The sequence below is a fragment of the Prinia subflava genome, chromosome 18, assembly GCF_021018805.1.
Source record: "Prinia subflava isolate CZ2003 ecotype Zambia chromosome 18, Cam_Psub_1.2, whole genome shotgun sequence".
Lineage (NCBI taxonomy): Eukaryota > Metazoa > Chordata > Aves > Passeriformes > Cisticolidae > Prinia > Prinia subflava.
In genome coordinates, this window is record NC_086264.1 from 13,051,771 (window position 1) to 13,075,698 (window position 23,928).

Consider the following 23,928-nt stretch of genomic DNA (forward strand, 5'->3'; position numbering starts at 1 on the left):
TCGTGGTGGCTCTCAGTGCCAAAGCCTGTGGGGTTAATTTGAAGATGCCCAAATCACCTTGGCAGAATCATCTCCAGCCTTTTCCAGAACTGTGGAATTTAATGAGCCAGGACAATAAGCATAGGATCATGGAAAAATAGTAGTGGAAAGGATTTTAGGAAATCATCTTCACAGGAGCAACAATACAAAGTATTTGTGCAATTTCCTAGAGAAGTTTATCTTGTCTGTTCTTAGAAAAATCTGGCAACTGATTTTCCACAGCATCCACAGGCAATCTGTTCTAAAGGATAAAATTATGCAGAAAAAAAGGAATGAACCAGGAAGTTTTTCATTTGTCTAAAGTTATCTGTAATTGAAACTCTGTGTTCTTCCGATTCATCTCTTCCATGTTTGCAGTAAAGAGGCAGGAATTATCTGGCACATATTGGTGTTCAGAGGAAAATTTTCTAGTGCTTTCTGAAGAGGTGGTTCTCAGGATGACTTAGTCCAAGTATGAATTATGTATGATGGGATGTAGCTCCTCGTCACGAGCACTGACGGAAGGAGGCAGGGAGTAGATGCACGGCTCCCGTTTCCCTTTTGGTTTATTTTCCAGTTGGAGCACCAGTAGGACCAGTCCCTGTCACCCAGCTGAGCACCGAGGGTTGGGATCCACTGCAGAAGGGCAGGAGGAGCCGGGGCCTCACCCCAGAAATGAACAGTGCAGGGAGGGGCTGCTGCTGTTCTTAAATGATCTCCCGAAGTGCTGCGAGGCTTTGTTATTCAAACTCTCCTGCATAATTCAGGACTCTGCTCCTTACATAAGTTCCTGAAGCAGGGAAGCAGCTCGGTTTCCCCATTCATTTTACAGACTTAATCCACTCATTCTTCAACTCTTCCTAGAGATGCAGCTGATCTTAAATGAAATACTTTAGATCCTTATTTATGATTAAGGATTTTTTTTTCTATAAACACCAATAGACCTGGACAGACTCTTTATCTGTTCTGGATTAGATGTTTTGATACTTCAAACACCCAGACTGATTTTTCTCTAGTTTCAGAGTTCACTGTTTCAATCTCTATCCTCAAAAAATAAAATACAGTACTACTGTGTGCCTTCACAACTTTGGATCCTCATAAAGCTATACAAGTCCTGTTTTCCAGTCTTCTGCAATGAAAAACCAAAATATTTACAAGCCAGATATCTCACCTTTTGAGCCCTTGTCAAATGCTTTTATTCCCTTTTCATTAATTGTCTTTTTTCCCCATTCCATAACAACTTAATTAAGGGTTTGGGTTTTTTTCTCATCTTGGAATCTATTTTAAAACTATCTGCCATAGCTCTAGTTACTCAAATTAATTTCTAAATGTTGTTCCTTTTTCTATCCTAGCTAAGATCTAACAATAGCTGCCTTCATTAATAAAAGTTTCCTACAGAGACACTTCAGCCTGAGTTAGAAGCTGGCAAGGCTCTTGTTTGCTTAGGACTCATTCATGGAAAAGGAAATCTGAGGCTGTGTTTGTCTTTTGCACAAGTTATAACTAAGGGAAGAGAGTACAAAAAGCATCAATCTTCGACCAGATCAAATGATCAATAAAACCCACTCAGATTGCATCCAGCAAACATTGTGCTCAAGGAGCCTGTGCTTCAGAAAAATGACTTCATCCCAGCTGAGCAGAAAGTGTGTCCTGTTAATACAATAGTGGAAATATATATATATAATAGTGGAAATAGTTCTGGCCAGGCACTGATCTTCACACATTCTCTCGCTCCATGTGAAATGGAGGCGTGTTTGATTTTCCTCTGCCCATTTCAGTTGTCTCCCCGTGCTCTGGAATCTCCAGGTTGATTAATGGAGCTCCTCTGGAGAAATGGGATGTTTCTCCCCCTGCTCACACGTGTGCTGTGCACTGCAGGGGCTCACACTGCTCTGGTTGTTCTCTCGTGTTTGGGGACGTGTGTTCTTAATGGAAAGAAAGAGGAAAATTGTCAGATTTAAAATGAGATGTGTTCTCCATTATTGATTTCCATAAACTTCAGCTCCTTGTTGGAGTTTTCATAACCACAGAGCCTCCAGTGCCTCTCCACGTGTAAACATTTCCAGTATTTGTCTCTGAGGATGTGTGTGGGACCTGCCCGTGTCTGACACAAACAGCTTCAGTGAAGGGGAGAACATTTCCCCCGACCTTGTGAATGCTGTGTGCACAGAACTCTGTGGGCTGGATGTTAAGGAGGCTGTTGCATTTCATTTTACCAGGCTGAGGTTTGCTGTGTGCCCGAGAATCTCAGTTCCAATGGATAAAGCAAGGGCTTAAGAGCTTTTGAAGTAATCATTACTTAGACAACTGAAGGATTGTGCTCTTACAGCACCTCTTACCTTGTTTTCCTGGAAACAGATGAACAAAAGTTTTCCTCCTTCAGTGTTGTGACTCTGACGTGTCTGCAGCTGATAAGTTTGGTTGCTGCAGACAATCAAATATTATATTTTACATTTTATTTATCATTTATTATATTTTTATTTAATATTTTTTAAAAAAACCCCTCATTCTTCACTGAATTTCCAGCCCGCTGCAGTCCTGGGCACCAATGCCATGCAGGGTGCACTCCCAAAAAGAGCGCTCCTTCCCTCGTAGCGTTTTACAGCGAGACACCAGCTGGTATTTTTAATATTTCTGACTCCTCTCTGACTGAGTGTGGTGGCTCTGTCTGCAGAGGGCGGCGCGGGGGCCGTGCCGGTGTGTGCAGCCTCTAGAGGCGCTTTGCTCCCTCCCGAGCGCTCCGCGGTTCACTGTGACAGCGGCGGGCAGCATCCCCCGGAATAAATAAAATAATAATAATAATAATAATAATAATAATAATAATAATAGTAATAAACCCCCAGGCCCTGCGAGCCCGGCTCGGGGATGGAGCTGCCCCTGTGTCTGTGCTGAGTGGGGTTCGGTGTTCGCTCAGCGTTCGGATCGAGCCTCACATGCTCACAAGGAGGGTGCTCTCCTTGGCACCTGGCAGTTTCTGTTCTTGGGGGTTTTTCCTGAAAATATTAACACAAGCGTGCTGCCACATCAACAGATCTGAACAGTTAAGAGATTTGCAGTATAAGGTTTTATTTTACCCTTTGACTTCCTCATAAATCCTTTTTTTTTTTTTTTTTTTTGTCTTTAATATGAAAGGTGTCTTCAGGAACATATCATCTTCCTGTGATATATGTGAGCTTTAAAATGTAGTCTGGATTTGCTGGAGAAAATCCTATTCAGGATCAGTAATACAGTTCTGCGTTCAAGACAGAATAAAAGGCTTCTATTGCTACATTGGATTCAAAACAATGGCTTAATTGGCCAGGAAAATGTAGTTATCAGATGATAAAGATATGAAGTCAAGGGCAAGATATGCCTGAAAACAAGCTTTTTCCTGCCTAAAATTAGGCAAAGTTAATAGGTTAAATTTTGTTTATTGAATAAGAGAACCCAAAGTTGATTGATATAGTAATTTCAGTGTTTGCTATGGCAAATATTTAGCTCATTATCAGTTTTAATAGCATTTTGCAGAACAAGCCTTTTCTTGACATGCAGAAAATACTATTAAATTTCCCTGCATAGATACATTGTTATGACATGCAATAACTACTTGAATATAAAGGGGATTAATAATTTAAAAGGTGTTAACAAATTAGGGCCATCATTAAAAATAGACTTTGAACCATTTTGTAGAAAAATCAGATTGAGGTAATGCTCTGCTCTTATGATAAAGAATTACAGCATTAATTCTGCAAAGTGAACTTATTGCTCCTATTCGTCTCCAAAACCCTGGAGCATTAAAAGACAGGAAGAATGAAATGATCACTGCGTTTTTTCAGGCACAACAGCTCTAATATTTCCATCACAGTTTCACAGCTCAGCTTGCATGGTTGTGCTAGAGAAAAAAAACCCATAAACGTCATGCTTCCCTTTGTTTTGTTTTTGCTGGTCTTATGGAATCGGGTCGAATGTTTTCAGACAGTTTATATTAATATACTGAGGATTTTGCTTGTACAGCATCTGTGCAGAGCATAAAGCAAACATTTCTTCTGTACAGAAGCTGTTCTTTTCTTGATTTTTAAATGCAATCCCCACGTTCCTTTTGCATTTTGTTTTTCCTCTCTTGCAACAATTGATGACCAGAGGCATTTCAAGGTTGAATTCTTGTTGCTTTGCAAATTATTAATTTGTTTTCTTTCCAACTTGAGATAAACAGAAATAAAATCTTTTTGAAGCCTTTTCTTCATTGTTTCAAATTGCATCCATGAAACGTGCAGAAAGATGGACCCTTTTTTTTTGGTGTAAGTGTATTAGGAAATAGATTTATGATTCTTACTCATGCCCACACAGTTTCACTGCAGTGAGGGTCAGGTGTGGGCCCTTATTTTAGAAATAGCTCAGTCAAAAGATTGAAATAAGATTTTAAAGGCTAACCTTTAATTAGTGCTTATTTTCTTGTCGTTTACTTTGAGATGCAAGTTGGAGATGGAAAAAAAAAATTATGGGATTTAAGTAATGAATTTCACATTTGAAGGACAGAGATACCAGGAGTTCTTAGGCCCCCAAAGGAAGAGAACATTTGTTCTCCCCCTCTCTCTTACTCTCACTTGCCATCATCCCCATAATATTTCCCTCTCACCCCCTGCCTGAGTTTCCCTGCCCTTCCCTTGCACTTTGTGAGCCCACGGAGCCCTCGCTGCTGCCAGGCCCTGGGGAGCTCTGCTGCTGTACCCCCTCTCAGTGCCTCTGCAAGAAGCCAAAAGTCCAGTCCAGTGTTTAATTTTGATATTAATTCCTGTCCAGATTTGTTTGTCAGCACCGATTTTTATCCCTAAACTCGAGTCTCTGATATTGGCAGTGGTGCAATGTCCAGTTTAAATAAAACAATGGGTTTGTGGACATCTGGTTGTGGTTTTAGCAGAGTCAGATGTTGTTAAAGCACCAATCAATAGATGGTTAAAGTGTTGTTTAAATAGCACCTCTATTCCTGCTAATACTGAAAAATTCATAACATCAGGACATTTTACAGGCAGAGTGTGTGTTTTGGTGCATTCAAGAAGTACATCTTTTATATATCAATATAACAGTGTTTGGGGGTTTTTTAATTACACAGAATGAAGAAATGGATGGAGAAAGTAGAATGTGGCAGAGGAAAAATGATTTATGTTCTGATAAAATATAAAATAAGAGTAGCTGTGGTGGAGACAGTTAAAAGGGCCATCTATGATAACAAACACATTATTAGCACATTATTAACAGTGGAAGATCAAGGACAGTATTCCTCTGCTCTGTGACAGGGGAGAAACTCTTAATAGATGACCTAGGGGAGGCCAGTGTGCTTTAATGCTTTTTTGGCTTTATCTTCACTGGAAAGGTCAGCTGGGATCATGTGGCAAACAGAGTTTATGTGTGCCACGAGAAAAAAACCAGCAAGGTCCTAGGCTAGACCAGGAGAAAGTAGGCTAGAGAGTACTTAGAGGAGAGTACAAATCAGAAACTGCAGAAACTTGATCCTGCAACCTTAAAAGACTGGCTGGAACAATCCCGAGGTCATTGGCCATTTGTGAAAACTGATGGAGTTCAAGTCGGGTTCCAGAGCAGTGGAAAAAGACAAACCTCATGCCTGGTTTTGGAAAGGGAAAAAGGAGGAGCCACCATGGAATTTCAGACAGATCAACTTAAGATCCAGTCTTGGAAAAATACCAGAATCTACAACCAGGTGTTTAATAGATATCTAGAAAAAAAAAAAAAAGAATATTGGAACAGCCAAAATGGGTTTGCTAATGCTAATTGTGTCAAGCCAAAATAATTACCAAGCAACAGGACTTCTGGTAAAGAAGGTAAAATAAGGAGAATATATCTGATCTGTCTAGAGCTTTTGATGCAGTGATATATGCAACATTTATAAGCAAGAAATGAAGGCTGAACTGCATGAATCTGCTATCAAGTGGGTGAATAATGATTATTAAAAAACCTCTGACAAATAAAAGCTATCTGTGGCTGTTGTTAGGAATGGGAAGCTGCTGAACTTGCTGTCCTACAAGGACCTGAGTCTGTGCTAGGTTGTGTTTCCATTCCTTGTCTGGAGACTGGAGCAGAGTGTGCTTTATTGGAGAGAACACGAGCTAGGGAAGGACCGTGAGCACTCTGTCCATGCTGGTGAATTCTAAAGGATCGTGGCAAACCCAGAAACACAAACTGTGGAATGTTTTCAGCCTTGTGTGTTTGTGTGAGTGAACACAATCAGGAGCAATCAAAGGCAGAATCACAAAAGGGAACAAGCACCAGCTCTGCAGAGAGTGGGTAAAACCAGGACCAGCAGTGAATGAGCTGAGGCAGAGTGAGCTCTTGTGAAATCTGCAGATGTCTTCGTGGGCTATTAAAAAATGATGATTCCTCCCCTGATCCCTCCGCTCCACTCAGCACCAGGGAGGCTCAGCCCAGGATCACAGCACTGAGGCGTTGTGGAGTGTGCAGAAGGTGCAGGAAGGGTGAAAAGGAGCTTAAAATCACCACCAAAAGAAAATATTGATTTCATGGTAGATTTGAGCTTCTGTGTCTATAGAAGAGACTCAGGGAACAACAAAATTGCAGGTCTGAGCTTTGCAGAATTTGAAGAGGGGCATAAAATAAACAATGAGCTTTTTTCTTTGTCCATGATGGGTTGGACTAAAAATAGTGGACTGAAAATTTTGAGTTAATGGAAGGATGCTTCTGATTAGCCACTGGGAAAAACTTTACAACTTTACAGGAACTTTTTTCAGTAGTTTATGAGTTGTCATTGTGATGAGGGTGATTTATATATGTATCTGACATTCATACCAGAACACAGGCGTGCTGTAATTCTGGAGATAAGCCTGTGAAATGCCTGTGACAGGACCTCATAGCCTAGAAAAGAGAAAAAGGAATGATTTTCTGTGAAGAAAAAACTGCATTTTATTTGGCAGTAAAGACTCATTTGCTAAAAAAGGGTGGGTAACAAATTTCATTTCTGTGTGTCTCAGTATGCCCATCTGTGAAGTCAGCTTTAGGATGTTGGGGTTTTTTGTAGAACAGCTTTCCAAAATATTTCTTGGCTTAAGAATATTCAAAGGTATTCCTTGCCTACCCCAGTGCATCCCCTCATCCTTTCCTTTCTGGAAGTTCTCCAGCTCTTTCTTCTCTTCTTATCCATGCTCCTCCTCTACAGAAACCATTCCAAGGCTATCAGTGCATCAAATTTTTCTATCCCATTGATTCTGACGGCAACAATATTCATTTTTGCTGGTTGTTGGAGAGCCTGGAATCAGCTCCCTGTTCAGGTTTAGTGTGAGGGAGGGCTGTGAGGACTGAGAGTGAAATCCATTTATTGGAGCAAAGCTCACAGCTGCAGTTTGGACTCTTCCCTCCTTCCATTGCCCTTTTCTTCTCTCTCTGATAAAATAACAACCCAGCCTTTTTCACCTCCACTTTCCAGCCCAGCACCTTTCCATCTCCTCCCATTATTAGTCCTAGAACCCCTGGTAATTAATATTCAGAGGTGACCCCCTGGTAATTAATATTCAGAGGTGACCATGTGCTGCAGGTGAAATGCCTGTTCCCCACGATCCATTTCTTCATTCAGCATTTTGTGTGCACTCCCAGGATTGTTTCTCTTGCTGCCAAGTCTTCCAGTACTCTATGATCCTCATTAAATTTTATTTTTTCGATTTAAAAATGTTTCCATGTAAACTCAAGGTTAGCCATAGATAGCTAACAAGTAAGATGAATTTGATAGAAATTCTGTTGGGTCTGTAGTGTTTTCTTCCTCTACTCAATATTAAGAAATCTATGACCCAAGAAAGGGCTTTTCAAGGGAAACCAACCAAATAGAAAATTGGGGCATGAAGTGTATATTTTAGGATATTAAATATTTGAGTATCTTTCCATGTCCTTTGTCCTCTAGAAATTACAAATATTTATAGATTTGAAATTCAGAAAACTATTTGAAAAATGAATTGTGTGCAATGCCTTATGGTTAAACTGTATCTATAATTCCGGCAGTTTCCTACCAGCATTTAAATTATTTGCTTACATTTTGGAGGAAGAAGAGAAAAAGAAAAGGGCTGCAGACTGATGGAAGTTTTTTCAGAGCCTGACTTAATAAATGTGACAATCAAATATGAGGATTTTTGGAAACAGAGATAAGCGACGCTTGCCTGAAGGCTGAACTTAATGTCAAAGAGGGTGTTCATGCAAAGCAAAGCAGTGTATCTAGTAAACCAGAGAAATACCATCTTTGGAGAGAAAAATCTCTAAAGATTTTATGCCACTTTTAACAGGCAATAACAAAAAAGCCCTAGCTGTACCTCAGGATATGATCAGTCTTTTTGAACTGCATTTGTTCAGTGCTTTTTTGTTCTTCAGTGCTGTCTGCAAGCATTCCCTGGCTCAGTCATAAGGCTGAGAGTTTGGCAGTTTTATTTCTTTGTTATATTTTCATCATGCGAGATAAAAAGTCACGGATGAGTGATATAATGGAAACAAATGTTACCTGTGTCTGAGCAGGAGAAAAAAGCCCTCAGTTGCACTGAATCCGTGCTCTTATTCTTTCATAAAATTGTTTGAAATTTTTTGAAAATGATAGGTGATTTTTTTCCCTTCTCTGCTGAGCCAAACTGCCTCTCTGGAAGGGGAGTTCAGTGAGCACCTTAGGAAAATCTCCCAGGGTGAGGCAGGCGCTGCTGGGGCTGTGTGGGGGATGAAGGCTCCCTCCCTGTGCCTCCTCCCCAGCAGCCCCTGGAGGGTAGCTCAGAGCAGCAGCAGGCTTTGGAGGGAGCTGTCAGCCCTCTGGGCTACAGCCCTGTGCTCTTTTTAATAACCACATTGCACAAGACAGCACCTGCCAGCTAAAGGGCATTAAAGGGCGTTTTTTCACAAGGAAGTCTTTTTTAAAATAATCATTAATAAGTGCAAAGCTGTATGGTTAATTTGTGAAAGATACCAAGCAGTCCTAGGTGTTCCACATGTGAATATAGCCTAAACAAAGTACATTCTCCAGAGGGGAACTTTGGTTCATCCCTCGCTCCGAGATTTGAATTTCAGCTCTATTTGTTTTCACCAGTTGTAAGAAGGGAGTTAATAACATGAAGATCATTTCACGCTATAGTGTCTCTTCAGGTAAACAATATTTAATTTGATTAGTCAGAATATTCATTTATGGGATGGAGGAATTGGGAGAACTGCATGTTTAAAAATAGGGAATACTAATAGGTGTGTGTTTGCTGGATATCACAATGCCATGTATCTCCCAATCAATTGCTTTTCAGAGTGTGGGATGCAGCAGATTTTGAGGGTGTTGTATGTCATTTATACCTTCATTTCTTTTTTAAGTACGTTGTTGTGGCAAACACATCATCTATATCGTGGTGTTTCATGTTTAGTTAGCTTCATTTAGTTACTGAAAGGTTAGTCACATATTAGGTAAACACCTCAGAAAGTCACTCAGAAATGAAAATGGAGCATTATGTTATCAACACATTGGGCAAAACTCACATATTCACAGCCAGCAATTGAGTGAGCTAAATCAGACAATACTTTAGGTATGAAATGAGATGACAAAGGGTCTCTTGGATTTTCTTTTACATATTTTTCATTAATATAAAATCTTGATGTCTGGTCATGATTCACTGACTTGCTTACTGAATTTGAGCAGTTGTAATCAAAACACCACTGATGAGCTGGTCTAAAATGAAACTGCAATATTGCCTAGATTTTTATTTCCAAAGAAATGCATGTCTGCCAGAAATGAGGGATGAGGTTCTGGTTGTCCTAAAGTTATTACGGGTGGGAGATTATACAGACATACATGGGAGTGATGAGCAGAGATCAGAGAGACCAGAACATCAAGGGGAAGGAGAAATGGGAATTAAGAGATCAAAGACTGTGGAGGAACTGGAGGGAGAGTTGGCTTTGTCTTCACTGCCAAAAAAGGTGTGTTTTGTGTGTGAAAAAACTCACAGTAGCTGTGGATATTTTACTGTGGAACAAAACAAAAGCCTTGTGGCTTTTACTGTGATCTGGCTGAACAAGTTCAACTGCACAGGTGACCTGTGACACCTCTGTCCTGTGTCTCCATTTCACATAACAGTAAGGTGATTTTTAATGAATGAACAGGGGAAAAATCACTCTGTCTTTGCTTTATTTCATTGAACACTATTCAGAGAGCAAAAGCACAACAATAAAGAGCAGCCCAAATTGAACAAAAGTCTGATTTTCATAGCAAGCAGCATTTGTCACCACAAGAAGGACTCAGAGTACCAGAAAAGCACATGGAGAGTAATTTCTGGAGAGGATAAAGCACTGAGGATGTGCACTATGAAATTGGAATTTATCTCACTCCATGCCACTGATGTGCTTTGCAAATGTTGACTCACCTTTTCCCTCTGATGCATCTTTTTCTCTTGTTTCTTAAATAATCACAGAAAAGCACAGCTATTCATTAATTCTTCTCTTAATCTTTCATTATTCAAGGAAAGAGCTCACTGAAACCTAAGGTCATATCTCTTTAATACTGGTTATTTATAATTAGGCAGTGAAACCATACCTAAATATTTAAAGCAGTTTGAGATGTTGATTGCCCAGAACTCCCAATAGAAATATACATTTTATTTATAAGAAGCCTAGGGAGAGAAGTGATTTTGTGTGTGATTTTGGAAGTTTTGAAAGTGTTTGTTAAAAAATTGCCTGACCAAAGTGATCCAGGTACAGCTGATTCTGACTCTGAACTGCAGGATTATTCCAGGACCATTCTTTATTATCTTGCACTTCTTGGATTTCAGTCAAAGATGTGGAATTAAATGCTTAAATTGAGCAATCCAGTTTAAAGGCACTTTTCATAAATTATAGTGTTTCATAAAGTTCCTCATATAAAATTAATTGAGACTTTTAGCAAACTTGTCTACAATTTCCTCCACCTCCTCAGCAGCAGACAAGACTTTGACAGAAAGCTTTGTATGAGGAGGAACCTGTGAGAGCAGAGTTATGCTGGGTCATATCCTGAGTTTCCTTTATCACAGAAGTTTCTGTGGAAGGAATTTGCACAATAAGAATATTTTTATGACAGTAAATCCACCAGAAGTGGAATTTATTGTGCTTGAGTTATGTTGGAAGCAGTTGTTTCAGTTTGGGGAAGTATTTTAGCTTTGTTAAATTTTCATCTACAAATGTTTACTGGAAGGCAACATATCTACCACCAGAGAATATAGTGCATAATTCTCATTTCTAGTACCTGGAAATGATTAAGATAAAAATATCCTTATCCCTAATGTCAAAAAGCAACACTAGTACAGCTAAGCTGTAATAATTTCATCTTCTGTTCTCCAGGACAGACCTCCAAGTAGCATCCTCTGAATCCACAGCTAAAGAATAACTTTTGTAATAGGGTAAATTTTCCTCTAGGATTCTTTGTTTAGGATAAGTAGCACTGGGATCACAATAAAAGGGAGGGCTGGGCTCCTTTGCTGTCTGCAGACTAGATTGCCTTAAGAGACATCGAGGCCAGTGGAGAAAAAAGAAATTACACTGATCCAATAGATAGACTGCTGAGAGGTTTCTATTATATTCTTACCTCAGACGTTGCACCACCATTAAATTCACTCTTTCAGGCCCTGGGAATCAGGTCAGCATGACAGAGAAGTTTGGCTGAAATGAATCTGCTATATTAGTTTTTGTGAAAATGATTAAGCTCCGCAGGTTCAGGATCAGGACTATTTTTCAAGCAGTCATTGTTTCAAAGCTAGGCAAATAAACCCTGATGGAAAAGAGAAAATCACAGGGAGTCAGACCCAGATGAAATTGAGTATCAGAGTAAACAAACTACCTGAACACATGATCTCGAGTAGGAAAACAACAGAGTCATTCATTTGGCACAGTTAAAAATCAGCTGGCAGGCAAAATTTTCTTAAGTATTTTAAGTAGACTGCCCATCAAATAAGCATAATTATAATCAAAATTCTTACAACGTTCTCGAAATTCCTAAAGGCAATCAGCTCCACTCAAATTAGTAACTTGGATAAATCACCATTAATTAGCTAATATAAGCCAGCAGGTGGTTTTGAGCCCAGAGAGATTCCCCGGTTATTTAAATTATGTATACTATACTCCACCAAAGATAGAATAAGTGAAAGGGGAACAACAGGCACAAGTCTGCTAAAAAATCAACAACAAAACAAAAACACTCCTGAGGGATGGATGAGGCCTGGCTCAGGTCTTCTCCATCTCCTCCATCCTACCCAGAGCAACACAAGAGCCTGAGCTCAGACAGAGCCATCCAGAAATGTTCTGTATTTACTCCAGCCCAGAAATACACGCAGGAAACAAATCTGCAGTGGAGAGGTTGGTTCTGAGGATTCTGTGGTTACTAAGGACAGAGAGAGCAGTGACTGTTCTGCAGAAAGGCACCACTGAAAGCCTTGTCACACACAATCCATCCCAAAAACAGCAGGAGACCTTTTCTGTGAGCTTCATAAGCATTTCCCATGAATAAATAAAATTACAGAAGTCTAAAAGATTCATGTCTGCTGTGACCAATGCTGTTGTGGTCAGCTGTGGACGATAACTGTTAGGAGCCAAACCAAACACTTTCACATTAGTATCTCAAAGGAAAATCAGAGTTTTTTTAAATACTGGTGCCATGAAATCCAGAGATTCCTTGAGAAAGCTGACCCAAACCTGCCTACAAAACTATTGTCTTTCAGTAACTCCTACTTGTATGGTGTTTTTTCCTAAAAATCTCGGGGATTGCCATAAAATTCTGTCATAACTTACTGCCACGCTTGGTGGTCATGCAAAATCAAACTCAACTGTGTTTTAGGGTCTCTGATTGAAGAAAATGACATTGTGTAGGAAGAAACAGCAGGATCCATCCAGGTATTTGTATTTGTCTCACTGAAAGCCTGGCCAGTGATGCAGTAACAATACTTGAAAGGATTAAAACCCGTGCCAGGCTTTCCTGAGTGATCCACAGGTCTGGTGTAAGATTTAATCCCAAAGCTCTGGGATCCCCCGTGCCTCTCATCAGCTCAGTGCAGTGTTCTGTACAAAGAACTGGGCTGGTATCACCTTGTGTTCCTGCCTCTCTGCCTGGCAGAAACTCTGTGTTGCTGGCATTTCTTTGGGCTGGGTGATTTATTTTGGTGAGCTTCTTTTCATACATTTATGCAGGATTCTGGTCTAACCCACTTTTTTTCAATGCAAACGATAGATGCAATATAAATCTGTTATCCAGCTGAATATAAAAATTTAGCATTTTCATTCAAATACAAGTATCAGTAAACTGAGTCTGTTCAATATGGAAAAGAATAGCAGAGGAATAAGGTTTATCGTTGCCCTATTACAACCCAAATCCTAGAGTTATAATTTTCCTAAGAAAACATGAAGCCTGTACCTACCTGAGTCCTTCCCACCTCAGCAATAAACAGGTGGGAATTGGGCTTATTCCCACATCAGTGGGGAGTCAAGGCAGCTCCTGAGTTACGTGAAAAAGCCTCAAGACACGTGAGCAAAGTGTGTGAAAATGGCACCAACCATAGCTAATTGTGTGGGCGAAATTAATGCCGTGTGTACACAAAAGTAATATCACCAGCTTTTAAAAAATGTGTCTTGCATGGTGTTTTAAACTACCTTAAAAATTCTGGTTTTCACAGTATAGAAGTATACAGCTGTTTGGGGAAAAAAACCCACAGACTTGTTGTTCAACACAGGCAAGGCTGCCCTTTGATATCTTTTTTTGGACTTTGTAATAATGCTGTAACTACCGCTGTTCCCAAATCTTTTATTTATAAAAACTGTCCTCCCACAGGGCAGCTGCAGATGATCTGCAAGCTGAAGACCAGACTGCAGACTCCTCTCACTCCAGGAAATGCTGCTCCTGTTTGTAAATATCAGTGCTGGTTGTGGGATTTTTAACTGGTGTGCTCCCAGTTCCAGCACACACAGCACAGGATGCAGCTCTTGGGTAGAGGGAAGGGGACAGTTCAGCATCCACGGCAGTGCTGATGTGTTCTGTTGTTGCTAAACCATAGAAAAACAGTCTGAATGCCTTTACTTAGCACTACAGGCAGAATCGGTGTTGATCTGGCAATATGAAATAAATTTGGTATCTGGGAGGGGTCAGCACTCACAAACCATCGTTTGTTAGCAGCTTTGGAATGGGAGTCAAATAGGTGTTAATGCTCAGAAATGTCAAGTTTGATAGAAAGAGTTTTAGTCACCAAAAAGATGACATTGAGAGAGTGATGAAGAGCCCTGGCAGGGTTTAGCAGAGGTCGTTCAAGTCCTGTTTCCTGCATGGAACAATTGGAAGAGTTTCTCTGTAGGTTTTTTATGCTAACCCCTCTCTAATCTCCATGATCAGAGATCCTGCTTTTCTAACAGTAACACGAGATAGGGGAAAGGCTGGACCACGGGCCTGGCTGTCCTGTGTCTGTCCAGCAGTGACAGAGTGGGGAAAATACAAACCCGAGAGATGCGGAGGGAAGACCTCTGTGTGATGAGAAGACCTCTGTGTGATGAGAAGACCTCTGTGTGATGTTCTCTGTATCTTCAGCAGCAAGTCAGGCACTTCCAGAAGCAGCTGGATCTAGATCCCGTTGTATTTAACATACATTTAAAGGCTGTAGCCTTTCCTGTACTTGTCCCTGACTTCTCCAGTGCATTTGTGTTGCAGCCCAGGCACCCCTCTGAAGGTGGCAGGGAAATGCAGCTCCCCTGGACCTGCCCTTGGCCCGTGGTTTTGCAGTGTCAGTTGTGACTTTTGCTCTGGCAGAAAGTAACTTCTCATCTCTCACTCTTTTTCTTCACGGCACTCATGAAGATAGATACAGCTCTAGATCCTGCTGTCAGTCATCTTTCTGTCAAGCTGGAGCCTCCAATCTCCCTGTGCATAAAAGACATTTTACATACGTGCATCAATTTGCATTTATCAACACTGAATTTTAGCTGATGCTTTATTGCCCAGTCATAAACTCTTTTTGAGGTTCTTTAAAGTTTTGATTTTGATCACCCTGTATAATTTTCCTGTCAGCAGTAGGTTCTGTCACTTCATTATTCACTAACATTTTGAGTTGTTGTTGGGGTTTATTTAAAGGTTTACGGTACAAATTCTGCCTTAGATCCCTGCTGAATTCACTACTGATGTTTCTTCATAATGAAAATCAATCCATCCATTATTATCTTTATTTTCTACCCTTAACTAGTTGTTAATCCAGGGGAGATATCTGAAGCATTCTGAGAATCTGACCAGCCAGGTAATATCACCCAGACCTCTTGTATTTCAGAAGATGCAATGGTGCATATGGATAAGGTGCAGAAATTAATACTTAGATTTGGATTAGTACTCAAAAAGTAATCTGAAAGTTCTTTTATTAGCATGTTAAACAATTATATTGACAATTAACAAAAACATGCAGTTTAAATTTCTTACCCAGAAGTAGAACACACAAAAAGTAACGTTGGTTTCTCTCTTTTTTCAAGTGAACAAACTTGCAGATAGGTTCCAAATGTTTGATTTAATTACTATTATTAATTGAAGTCAATGAGCAGAGAGGGCATCTAGAGCAAATGTGCACTGCAGTTTACCCTAAAGGAAGAAATATTGAGCCAATGAAAGCAACCTATAGAGAAAGGGAAATATCAGGCATGTGCTGGCATATTAGGAATGTCTCTCATAGATGTGCAAGTTTTATTTCACATTGTCCTCACCCTTCTCAATAAGAATGACTGATAGCTTCACTTTGTGATTTCCCAGCTTTTAAGAGTCTATTTTTATTTATTTTTTATGACCAACCTTGCACTTGTTAAATGTAATTTTTGCTTTATGTAACACAGAAAAAAGCACATCTGCAGTATGCTGTCCCATGAATTAACAAGAACGACTGGACATAAGACAAGAAATCCTTTAAAAACATATGTTCACATTAAATATCTGGGCCAGCTCACTAAAGGAGGTCTTATGGGGTCATTTTTGATGCAATGCAAGTAAACCATTTCTGCTCTTCTGAAATAGTTTCTTTCAGGTTTATATCGAGCTTGTATAACAGCACATTATATAAATAAGGGCTTAGTTTGTACATTAGTCTTTTACATCTTGGATTCTTACTAAATCCTTGTTTTTACTAACTTGATGCTTAAGAGATATTGATTTCTGCCACGCATGCCTGTAGTGTTTATTTTGATATGTCTGGGATTAAAAACAGAATTAACACGCATAATCAGTTCCCTCAGAATTAAAAAGCCTGCTTTGGTACCTTTGGTTACATTCTTCTGAAGAAAAAGGAGAGCAGAAGGGATGTGATAAAAAAGGGATCGATTTATTCAATCACTGGGTATAAAAACATTAGCCCTGGGAAAGACCCTTCCTCCAAGAGCTTTAGCTGCCCAGTCTCACTTGTGTGGCACAAAATAATTTGCATTTTTAGAGAAAATTCATGTCTTCAGTGGGCTCTAGTGAAACATGAATAAATTGCTTTCTTTTCCTCTTTTTCTGATTTTATAAAGCTGAATCCATTAGGGGCTGAGTCAAACTGTAATGAAAGAAAGGCAACAACTGAGATGATGGAAACGCTGGATTAGATTTCTTAGTAGTCCAAGCCCAGCTGTCATGGCCTGCGTGTCAAGTTAGTGCTCTTTGGGGAGGCCTGGCAGCACGTGTGAATATTTTTTTTTTAACTGCTGTGTTCCAACAGGTCTCTAAAGCAGCCAGGAATTAAACAGAGATGCGGAGATTAAGAATTAAATAGAGCCACAGCAAAGAGTCCACCAGGGAGCCCGGCAGTGGGGCTGGTACCTGCTGCCATGCCTGCAGGCTCACCTGTGACCTGGAGACTCTGAAACCTCCAGGCAGGGCTGTCTTATTCCAATTTAGAGCAGTGAATTTTGTCTGGTACACCTTGTGAGCTTTGCTGTGAGGAGGGGCTGTGGTTTGAGCAGAACTTACAGATCCCAGCACGGGTTTTAATCCAGCTGCTGTTTTTATTAGGAAGCCCTGGTGTCAAAGCATTCACACCAAACATTCATCTGAGCATGGACTGGTGTTAAATTATCAAATTACAGGTACCCAGGGTTTTCTACCAGTTTATTATTCTACCAGAATTTATCCAGCTTCCAAAGAGGCTCTCACATCCCCCATGAGGGGCATGGCACAGTCATGGGGTGCCCCAGTCTGTAATAGATTCAGACACCTGGAATCGTCTCAAGTGCACCACTCACTCTGTGAATTTGGGGAAATTGTGATGTTTTCAAACCTAAGATAATTTCATAATAGATTTCCTCAATTTTATGAACAGTTTATAAGAAAAAAATCTGTCCGAATCCTTCTCAGAGTTGTTCCCTGGGGAGCAATTCCTTCTTGTTTCTCAGCTGGTGGCTTTGCACGGTTTCTCTCATCCTGGGAAGGCATTTCAGACCAGCAGCAGCTGCTGTCTGCTTGCACTTAGTGAGGGACAGACCCCAGCAGCAACACCCAAATAACCCCATTTCCTCTTCTCCCTTGCACTGTGGCTGTGGATAAAACCCAAAGGAAGCCAAAATAACCCCATTTCCTCTTCTCCCTTGCACTGTGGCTGTGGATAAAACCCAAAGGAATCCAGCTGGCCCCTTGCTGCTCTCCTCCCCTTGCACCAAGAATTCCATCAGCCCCGTTGGTGTCTGCCACTCCGGGAGCCCCCCGGTGACTCCCCAAGGCCAGGAGTGACAGCTCCTACCTCATGAGGACATTCTGCTTGCCAGCTGCAGGCTCTGCTGTTCCTAGAGCAACACAATGTGACTGGGGTGGCGTCATTCAAAGTGAATTGAAAATTTCTGAAGTCAAGTGTTTTCTAAAAAGATCTGTTTTGAAGCAATTTGGCAAAGCTGACATAACCATGCTGGTTTCAGTGAAGCTGCATTGACTGCATCGCTTGAGAATTGGGCCCAGGCTAGCCAGAGCATTTATTTTTAAATTCTAGCTTCTACTGGCTTTTTCTTAAAACTCTCTGTAGTTCTATAACTTTCTAAAGTAGCTCACAAGTCTTGTGCTACTGCTAATAAAACAGAAAATCCATTTCCATTTTTCAGTGTAATCTTTTTTTCATGCGAATCTATTTCTCATCAAAAGAAGTGGGGGACTGGCGTGGAAGCTGCAGCTCTCTCCTCCTCTGGAAACACAAGCAGTGGCCTTTCAAGTTGTGACACGTTGTCTGGGAGAACGTGGCCATACATTCAAAAACTGGGAGGGAGAAACTAAACACCCTGTGTTGCTGTGGCCAGCAAAAGGATTGTTCCCAGTGCCTGGTGAAGAGAATTCAGTCTGATCTCTGGTTCTGTGTTCTGTTGGTAAAATCAGCAACAGCAGCTGAGTAGGCTCTTCAAAAGCTTATAAAATAAATTCTGCTTCTCATTCATAAACTTGCCCATCTTTGAGGCCTTTGTTTAGAGAAACCTACCTGCTCAAGTGCTTGCTGTAGTTAATTAAAGACTCCCATTTGAACTCAGAAAGACTCATTCGTTGCTCTGAATAATATATGTGGTGTACTGAAAGAGAACCAACTCTTGCTTTTACAGTCTAAATTAAACAACTTTGTCTAATGAAAGAAGCACTGTCTCACTTCCAGCTAGGCCACAAGCCCTAAGGGTCTTGCATGTGCGTGTTTAATATTTATTTATTTTTGCCAAGTTGTCCTTCAAGGATCTGAAAGCTGAGACAACCAAACCACCTAAATTGTTTCATTCTCTGCCTGCTTAGAGAGACAGAGGCAAAGCACAGGCACAACTCTACTGAGGCAAAACTCACCCATAAACTCATTCTAAAATGCAATTGGGAGATCTTTTTTCTATTTCTTGGTGCCACCCTCTGACCATCCTGACCCTGAGCGCCGTCTCTGCTGCGTGTGGCTTTCCCAGATGCCCATCATTAATAACTGCTGCTTCATTAGCCCGGGCTGTTTCACTGTTTCCCCAGTGGGAGCATTTTCTGTCTGGGGATATTCTGTGATTGCTCTGCCTCCCGGAGCACTGAGATGCTTTCAGTCTAATGCGCTGTCCATGTTTTAGCATAAAATAATATTAAGGCGTGCACATAATGGAACCGTCTGAAGATCCATTTTATTAAGCACCGAAGGAAAATGTGTGTGTGTTTGCATGTGCAAGGGAGGCATAAGCAGCAAACCTATTTCACCAGAAGCGTTCTTTCTGCGAGGGTTTCACTAAAGACAGAGCTGTTTGGAGGTGTAGCTCTTTGGCTGAGAGCATGAAAAAATCCTCCACAGCCAATATCTTACCTGCAATTAACTTACTCAAATTACATCCAGCCTGTTCAAAGAAGGAAAAATAGGAAACAGAGAGAGGTTTATTGTGCTTGTTCCATTTTGCGGGTATTTATTTTAAATGCAATCTACCTTCAAGTACAGAGCTGTGCTGCTCTTAAAAGATTACTGCTTCGAGTTACTGCACATACCTTAACATGGCTTGGACCCTTTTTACATTATACGATCAACTTTTTGACAGTGCAGGGCCAGCAGAGCTAATGGAATAATAGCCTGCAGGGTCCAGCTAAATGATATACGAATATAATCAACCTTTGTGATGACTATTCAAAAGTAATCCCTTTAGCTTTCAACTGCAACATATATTTCAGCCAGGCAAAGCCATATGAAGAAAATCTCTGCAGACTCCACTGATACAATATGGCCTTCATATCCCTACAGTGTGTTTGCTGCTCACAGTGAGTTTTAAATTTAAGGTAATGGCTACTGTATATTCATGTGAGCATGGAACAATACCTTTGATTTGTTGGAGAAATGTTACATTAGCTACCAAGGGCCCTATTCAGTAAACTTTGACACAACCCTTATATATGGTTTACTGCTTATTCTAAATGGAATACGCCTGATAGAAATGCTTTGCATGTCCAAATTGTACAAATTCATTAATCTTTATATTAATAAAACCTCCAAGGACAGCTGCCTCCATTCCAAGTGAACCGAGGCAGGGTACATGGTTACACAGGTAGGCCCAACATGCTTTTAAAAGGCATTGCATCAATTTTCATTTATCAAGACAGAAAAATATGTAGGAAGATCATCTACAAGTATGGGATGAGCATGTTGTTGGCACTGATATTATTTTCTGCTCTATCTCTATTCCTACAACATTACATCATTCTTCAGATTATGTAACTCAAAGCAGCTGGCCTTTAAAAATGCAAGTAAATTTCAAAATACAATAAAGGGTTATATCTGATCAGCTGTGTTATACCAACATGGTAATACATCGAGATGGTCTTGCTTTCTCTCCCTTTTGTGACAAAAAGGTAATATTGGCTACTGGTGGATCTGAATACGTGGAATTAATTTAGTGAAAGGAAAATAGATGTAATAAAAACTCTATGCTGCCTTATATTACTAATTCCATAAGTACACTTGAGTCAGATGCAGGCTCATTAGCAGGAGTTGCAGATAAAGCTTTGTTTGTGGACCTGCTTAGGCAGGGGAGCTGCACTGGAGGAGCAGGGGAGGCCGAGGGCTTTCCCTGTGTTTGTGTGCCCTGGCACTTCCTGAGCCCACAGAAATCCTCCCACCTTCAGCAGACTCCACCTCATTTTTCTTTATTTGGAAAGCACAATGAAATGGTTTCTGGGTCACCTCATGCGTGCTATGCTCATTTTACTTCTGTCATCTCCTCAAAAAAAATCCTTTTATTTTTTTTCAAACTGGTTTCAGCTGCCTGAAACAGTGGTCCTCTTATGACTTCATCCCTTCATGGAGTTTTCAGTGGAATTCTTGTTTGATAAAGTCCAAGAGTCTTTGAATAATGCACACCTTGGGTTTGAATGCTTTCCCATCACGTGGGCAGTCTCAGGTGTTGTCTGTTCCCTTTTCTTTACAATCTTTGAGAGAATGGTGCCTAAAATTCCTGCCCTCTCTGGAGCTGTAGCTTCAGTCTTTGTGGCCTTCTTTCATTTGTATGGCTTTTCACTAATCATGTAATGTAAAGAACTTGCAGCCCTGCATTGTTTTGTCCCAAAAACACCATGAAATAATGAGATTTTTAGAAGTGTAGCATTCTGTAGATAGACACACAGAAACAGAAGGAACAGAGATGCCAATTCGAGCTGCACTTAAAATCCAACCAGACAATTTTAATTATATTTTATCAACAGCAGTGATAATATGTCAGGGACATCCTATTATGATTAATTATATTTGCATTCTATTAATACATATTAATGTTATCTCCACATTTTGGGCAGTAAGTAGAAGGAGAATGCTTGATGGTGTGATCTGTGGTGGTATATATGTATTATCATTATGAATATGAGATGCTTTTATTGTTTCCAAATAGCAGAGGCCAAACAAATGCCAAGAAAACATTTATGGCTCAGTATTCCATCAGTTATCTTTGATGTGCTTCATATGTGCTGGGAGGGCAGAACTGTTAATCAGGCAATAATAGCCTGGTGTCCAAGTGTGAAGGCAAAAGGCCAAAAGGTGCTGGAGAAAAGCAATTTCTGCTGTCACTGCCCATCTGTCATGGGCACGTCCCCACTCCTCTTGGACCATTTGTGTCTGTGGCTGTCAGAGAGGCTCCTCTGTGTGACTGCCTGGAAATACGGGTGCTGCTGCACCCAGCCACGTTCTGAGCCCGAGTCACCCACTTTGCACCACTTCTCCACCAAAGTGCCTCCACTGGAGACCAGTGGGCACTGGGACACTGCCCTGGTGTGAGGCTGGGGTGGCACAGCGCGGTTCTGACCCCTGGGAGCACTTCTGGGCTGCTTCCCATGGACTGAGTTCCCAAACCATGCAGGAACCGTTTAGGTTTTATTAGATTTTTTCATTTAGGGTCTGCTAGGAAAAGAATTCCCATTCATTTACTTTAGGCCTGGTTTCAGAAGGTGTCACCTGGAATAACTCCATTGTTAAATACAGAGTAAAGCACCAACACACACTGCTCTCATACTCACTGTGGGAATGCTGATTCTCAGGTATTCTTCATAAATTCACTTATCCTGTTCTTACCTGCATACAACCGTGGATAAGTCCTAGTTAGCAATTACACTTAATAAAAGCCCGTGAAATGGCAAAATATAAATTTTATTGAGTCATGAGTGGTCCGGTAGTTTTAATCTGTTCCAGACACTGCAGCAGCAGAGACACTGCTTCAAACATTATTTTTCACCCCCACCAGAACTGGATGATTTCTTTTGGCCATGAGTTGAATTATGATGCCATACAAACACCATTGGTACTGCTGTGACTGAAAGCTAAGGTCCAGTTTAGGCATCACAGTACAAAGAGGTTGTGATAAATTGAGGAGGATCCAGCTAAGAAAACACGAGTTCCTTTCAAGTGTTGAAGAGATTGTGTTTGCTTAGCCTCCAAAAGAGAAGAGAAAGGAAAATATAAAAGAAAAGGAGTTATCAGAATAATTCCTCATATAAATATAAAAGGAAAGGAGTTATCAGAATAACTCCTCATATAAATATAAAAGGAAAGGAGTTATCAGAATAACTCCTCATATAAATATAAAAGAAAAGGAGTTATCAGAATAACTCCTCATATAAATATAAAAGAAAAGGAGTTATCAGAATAACTCCTCATAGCTCTCTCAAGCTATGAGGAGTTATTCTGAAAGAGGACAGTGTTGCGTTGCTCTTCATATCTGCAAAAGGTAGAACAAGAGAAAAATCAGTTTAATTTGCAATAAATATTTATCTTAAGTGTTAGGGAAGGAAGCGAGCAATAAGGCTGTGAAGCACTGAAACAGAGAGATTGGGGATGTTGTGAAAGAGCCTTCATGAGGAGCCTTGAGGAGAACAGATGCCAGGGATGGTGGACTGGATATCCATGTGTGCTTTCTGCATTTGGGGAGGTGAAGCAGATCAGTGGAGCAATGCCCCGGGGATGGTGTAGGTGTGGGCAGAGGGAGAGGTGCTGCTGGAGAGTCCCTGGGACGGAGCAGAAAGTGCAGCCAGGAGGGGGGAAAGGTGTGGGAAGGCAGTGAGGATGGAAGGAGGCAGCGGCACTGCAGCAGGTGAGCTCCGTGGCTGGCAGGAGCTGAGAGCCCAGCCATGCCCTCCCTGTTCCTGCCCCACATCCCATGAGGAGGACCCCCCTGAGAAGTGGCACCTGCCCTGCTGGACCCCTCCCCTGCCCGGTGTCCCTCCTGCTGCCATCCCCCAGTGCTGTCCCGGCCATTGTCCTCTCCCAAACTCTGCCTCGTTGTACCCCCACTGGTGCCACTGTCCTTCCTGTTTGAGAGCTGCACAGAGATGGGAGCACAAACCCTGCCGGTTCTGCCTCTCTGGGATTTTGCTTTATGGGACTCACCTCTGTGGGTTTCAGAGTTCCTTCTCTTGTGACTTTTTACCATAGGCCATGTGTTTCATTAAACCATTTAGACTTTTTAACCATTAAAAGTGTTGTAAGTCTAAAACACTCATGCACTTTTTTTTTTAATAGCCGACCATGGTAAAGAGACAAATACAGAGACAAGTACTGAGACAAGTACAGATACAAGTACTGAGACAAGTGCCTCAAAGCCTCTGTGAGCTCCGTCCAAGGCACCAGTTCTAGATCTTCCTGGTACAGTATTTGCTCTTAATCCACAGATTTTATAGCAATCTGCTGATTTTTACAAAATGTCATTGCTGTCAATACTTAACCTGATTTTGACAGGCAATTACACATCATCTCTATCTTACTATGTCTGAATAATTGTATTTTTCCTGCTCATAAATGAATGAATTCACACTTCCCTCAGTTTTTTTACTCATATTCCCAGTTTTGGAATTTAATTGCCTTTGATCGTGTAATTACTTTTAATTTACAGAAATAAGCCTTAGAGACAGAAACAAATCTGATTAATCAGATGCCAACCCCATATATAAAACATGTAGATATCAATGTATATACATAAACTTCTGACATTTTAATATTT

At 40.8% G+C, this 23,928-nt stretch overlaps 1 protein-coding gene across 1 annotated transcript in view; it reads left to right on the plus strand.

The window, feature by feature from the left end:
• TTC29 (tetratricopeptide repeat domain 29) overlaps nt 1–23,928 on the plus strand; it is a 78,689-nt gene that overhangs the window by 54,614 nt on the left and 147 nt on the right. The window contains exon 11 of the mRNA XM_063415255.1: nt 23,451–23,573. Coding sequence (XP_063271325.1) covers nt 23,451–23,539 — 89 coding nt within the window. The 3' untranslated portion in view covers nt 23,540–23,573. The remainder of the gene's footprint in view (nt 1–23,450; nt 23,574–23,928) is intronic.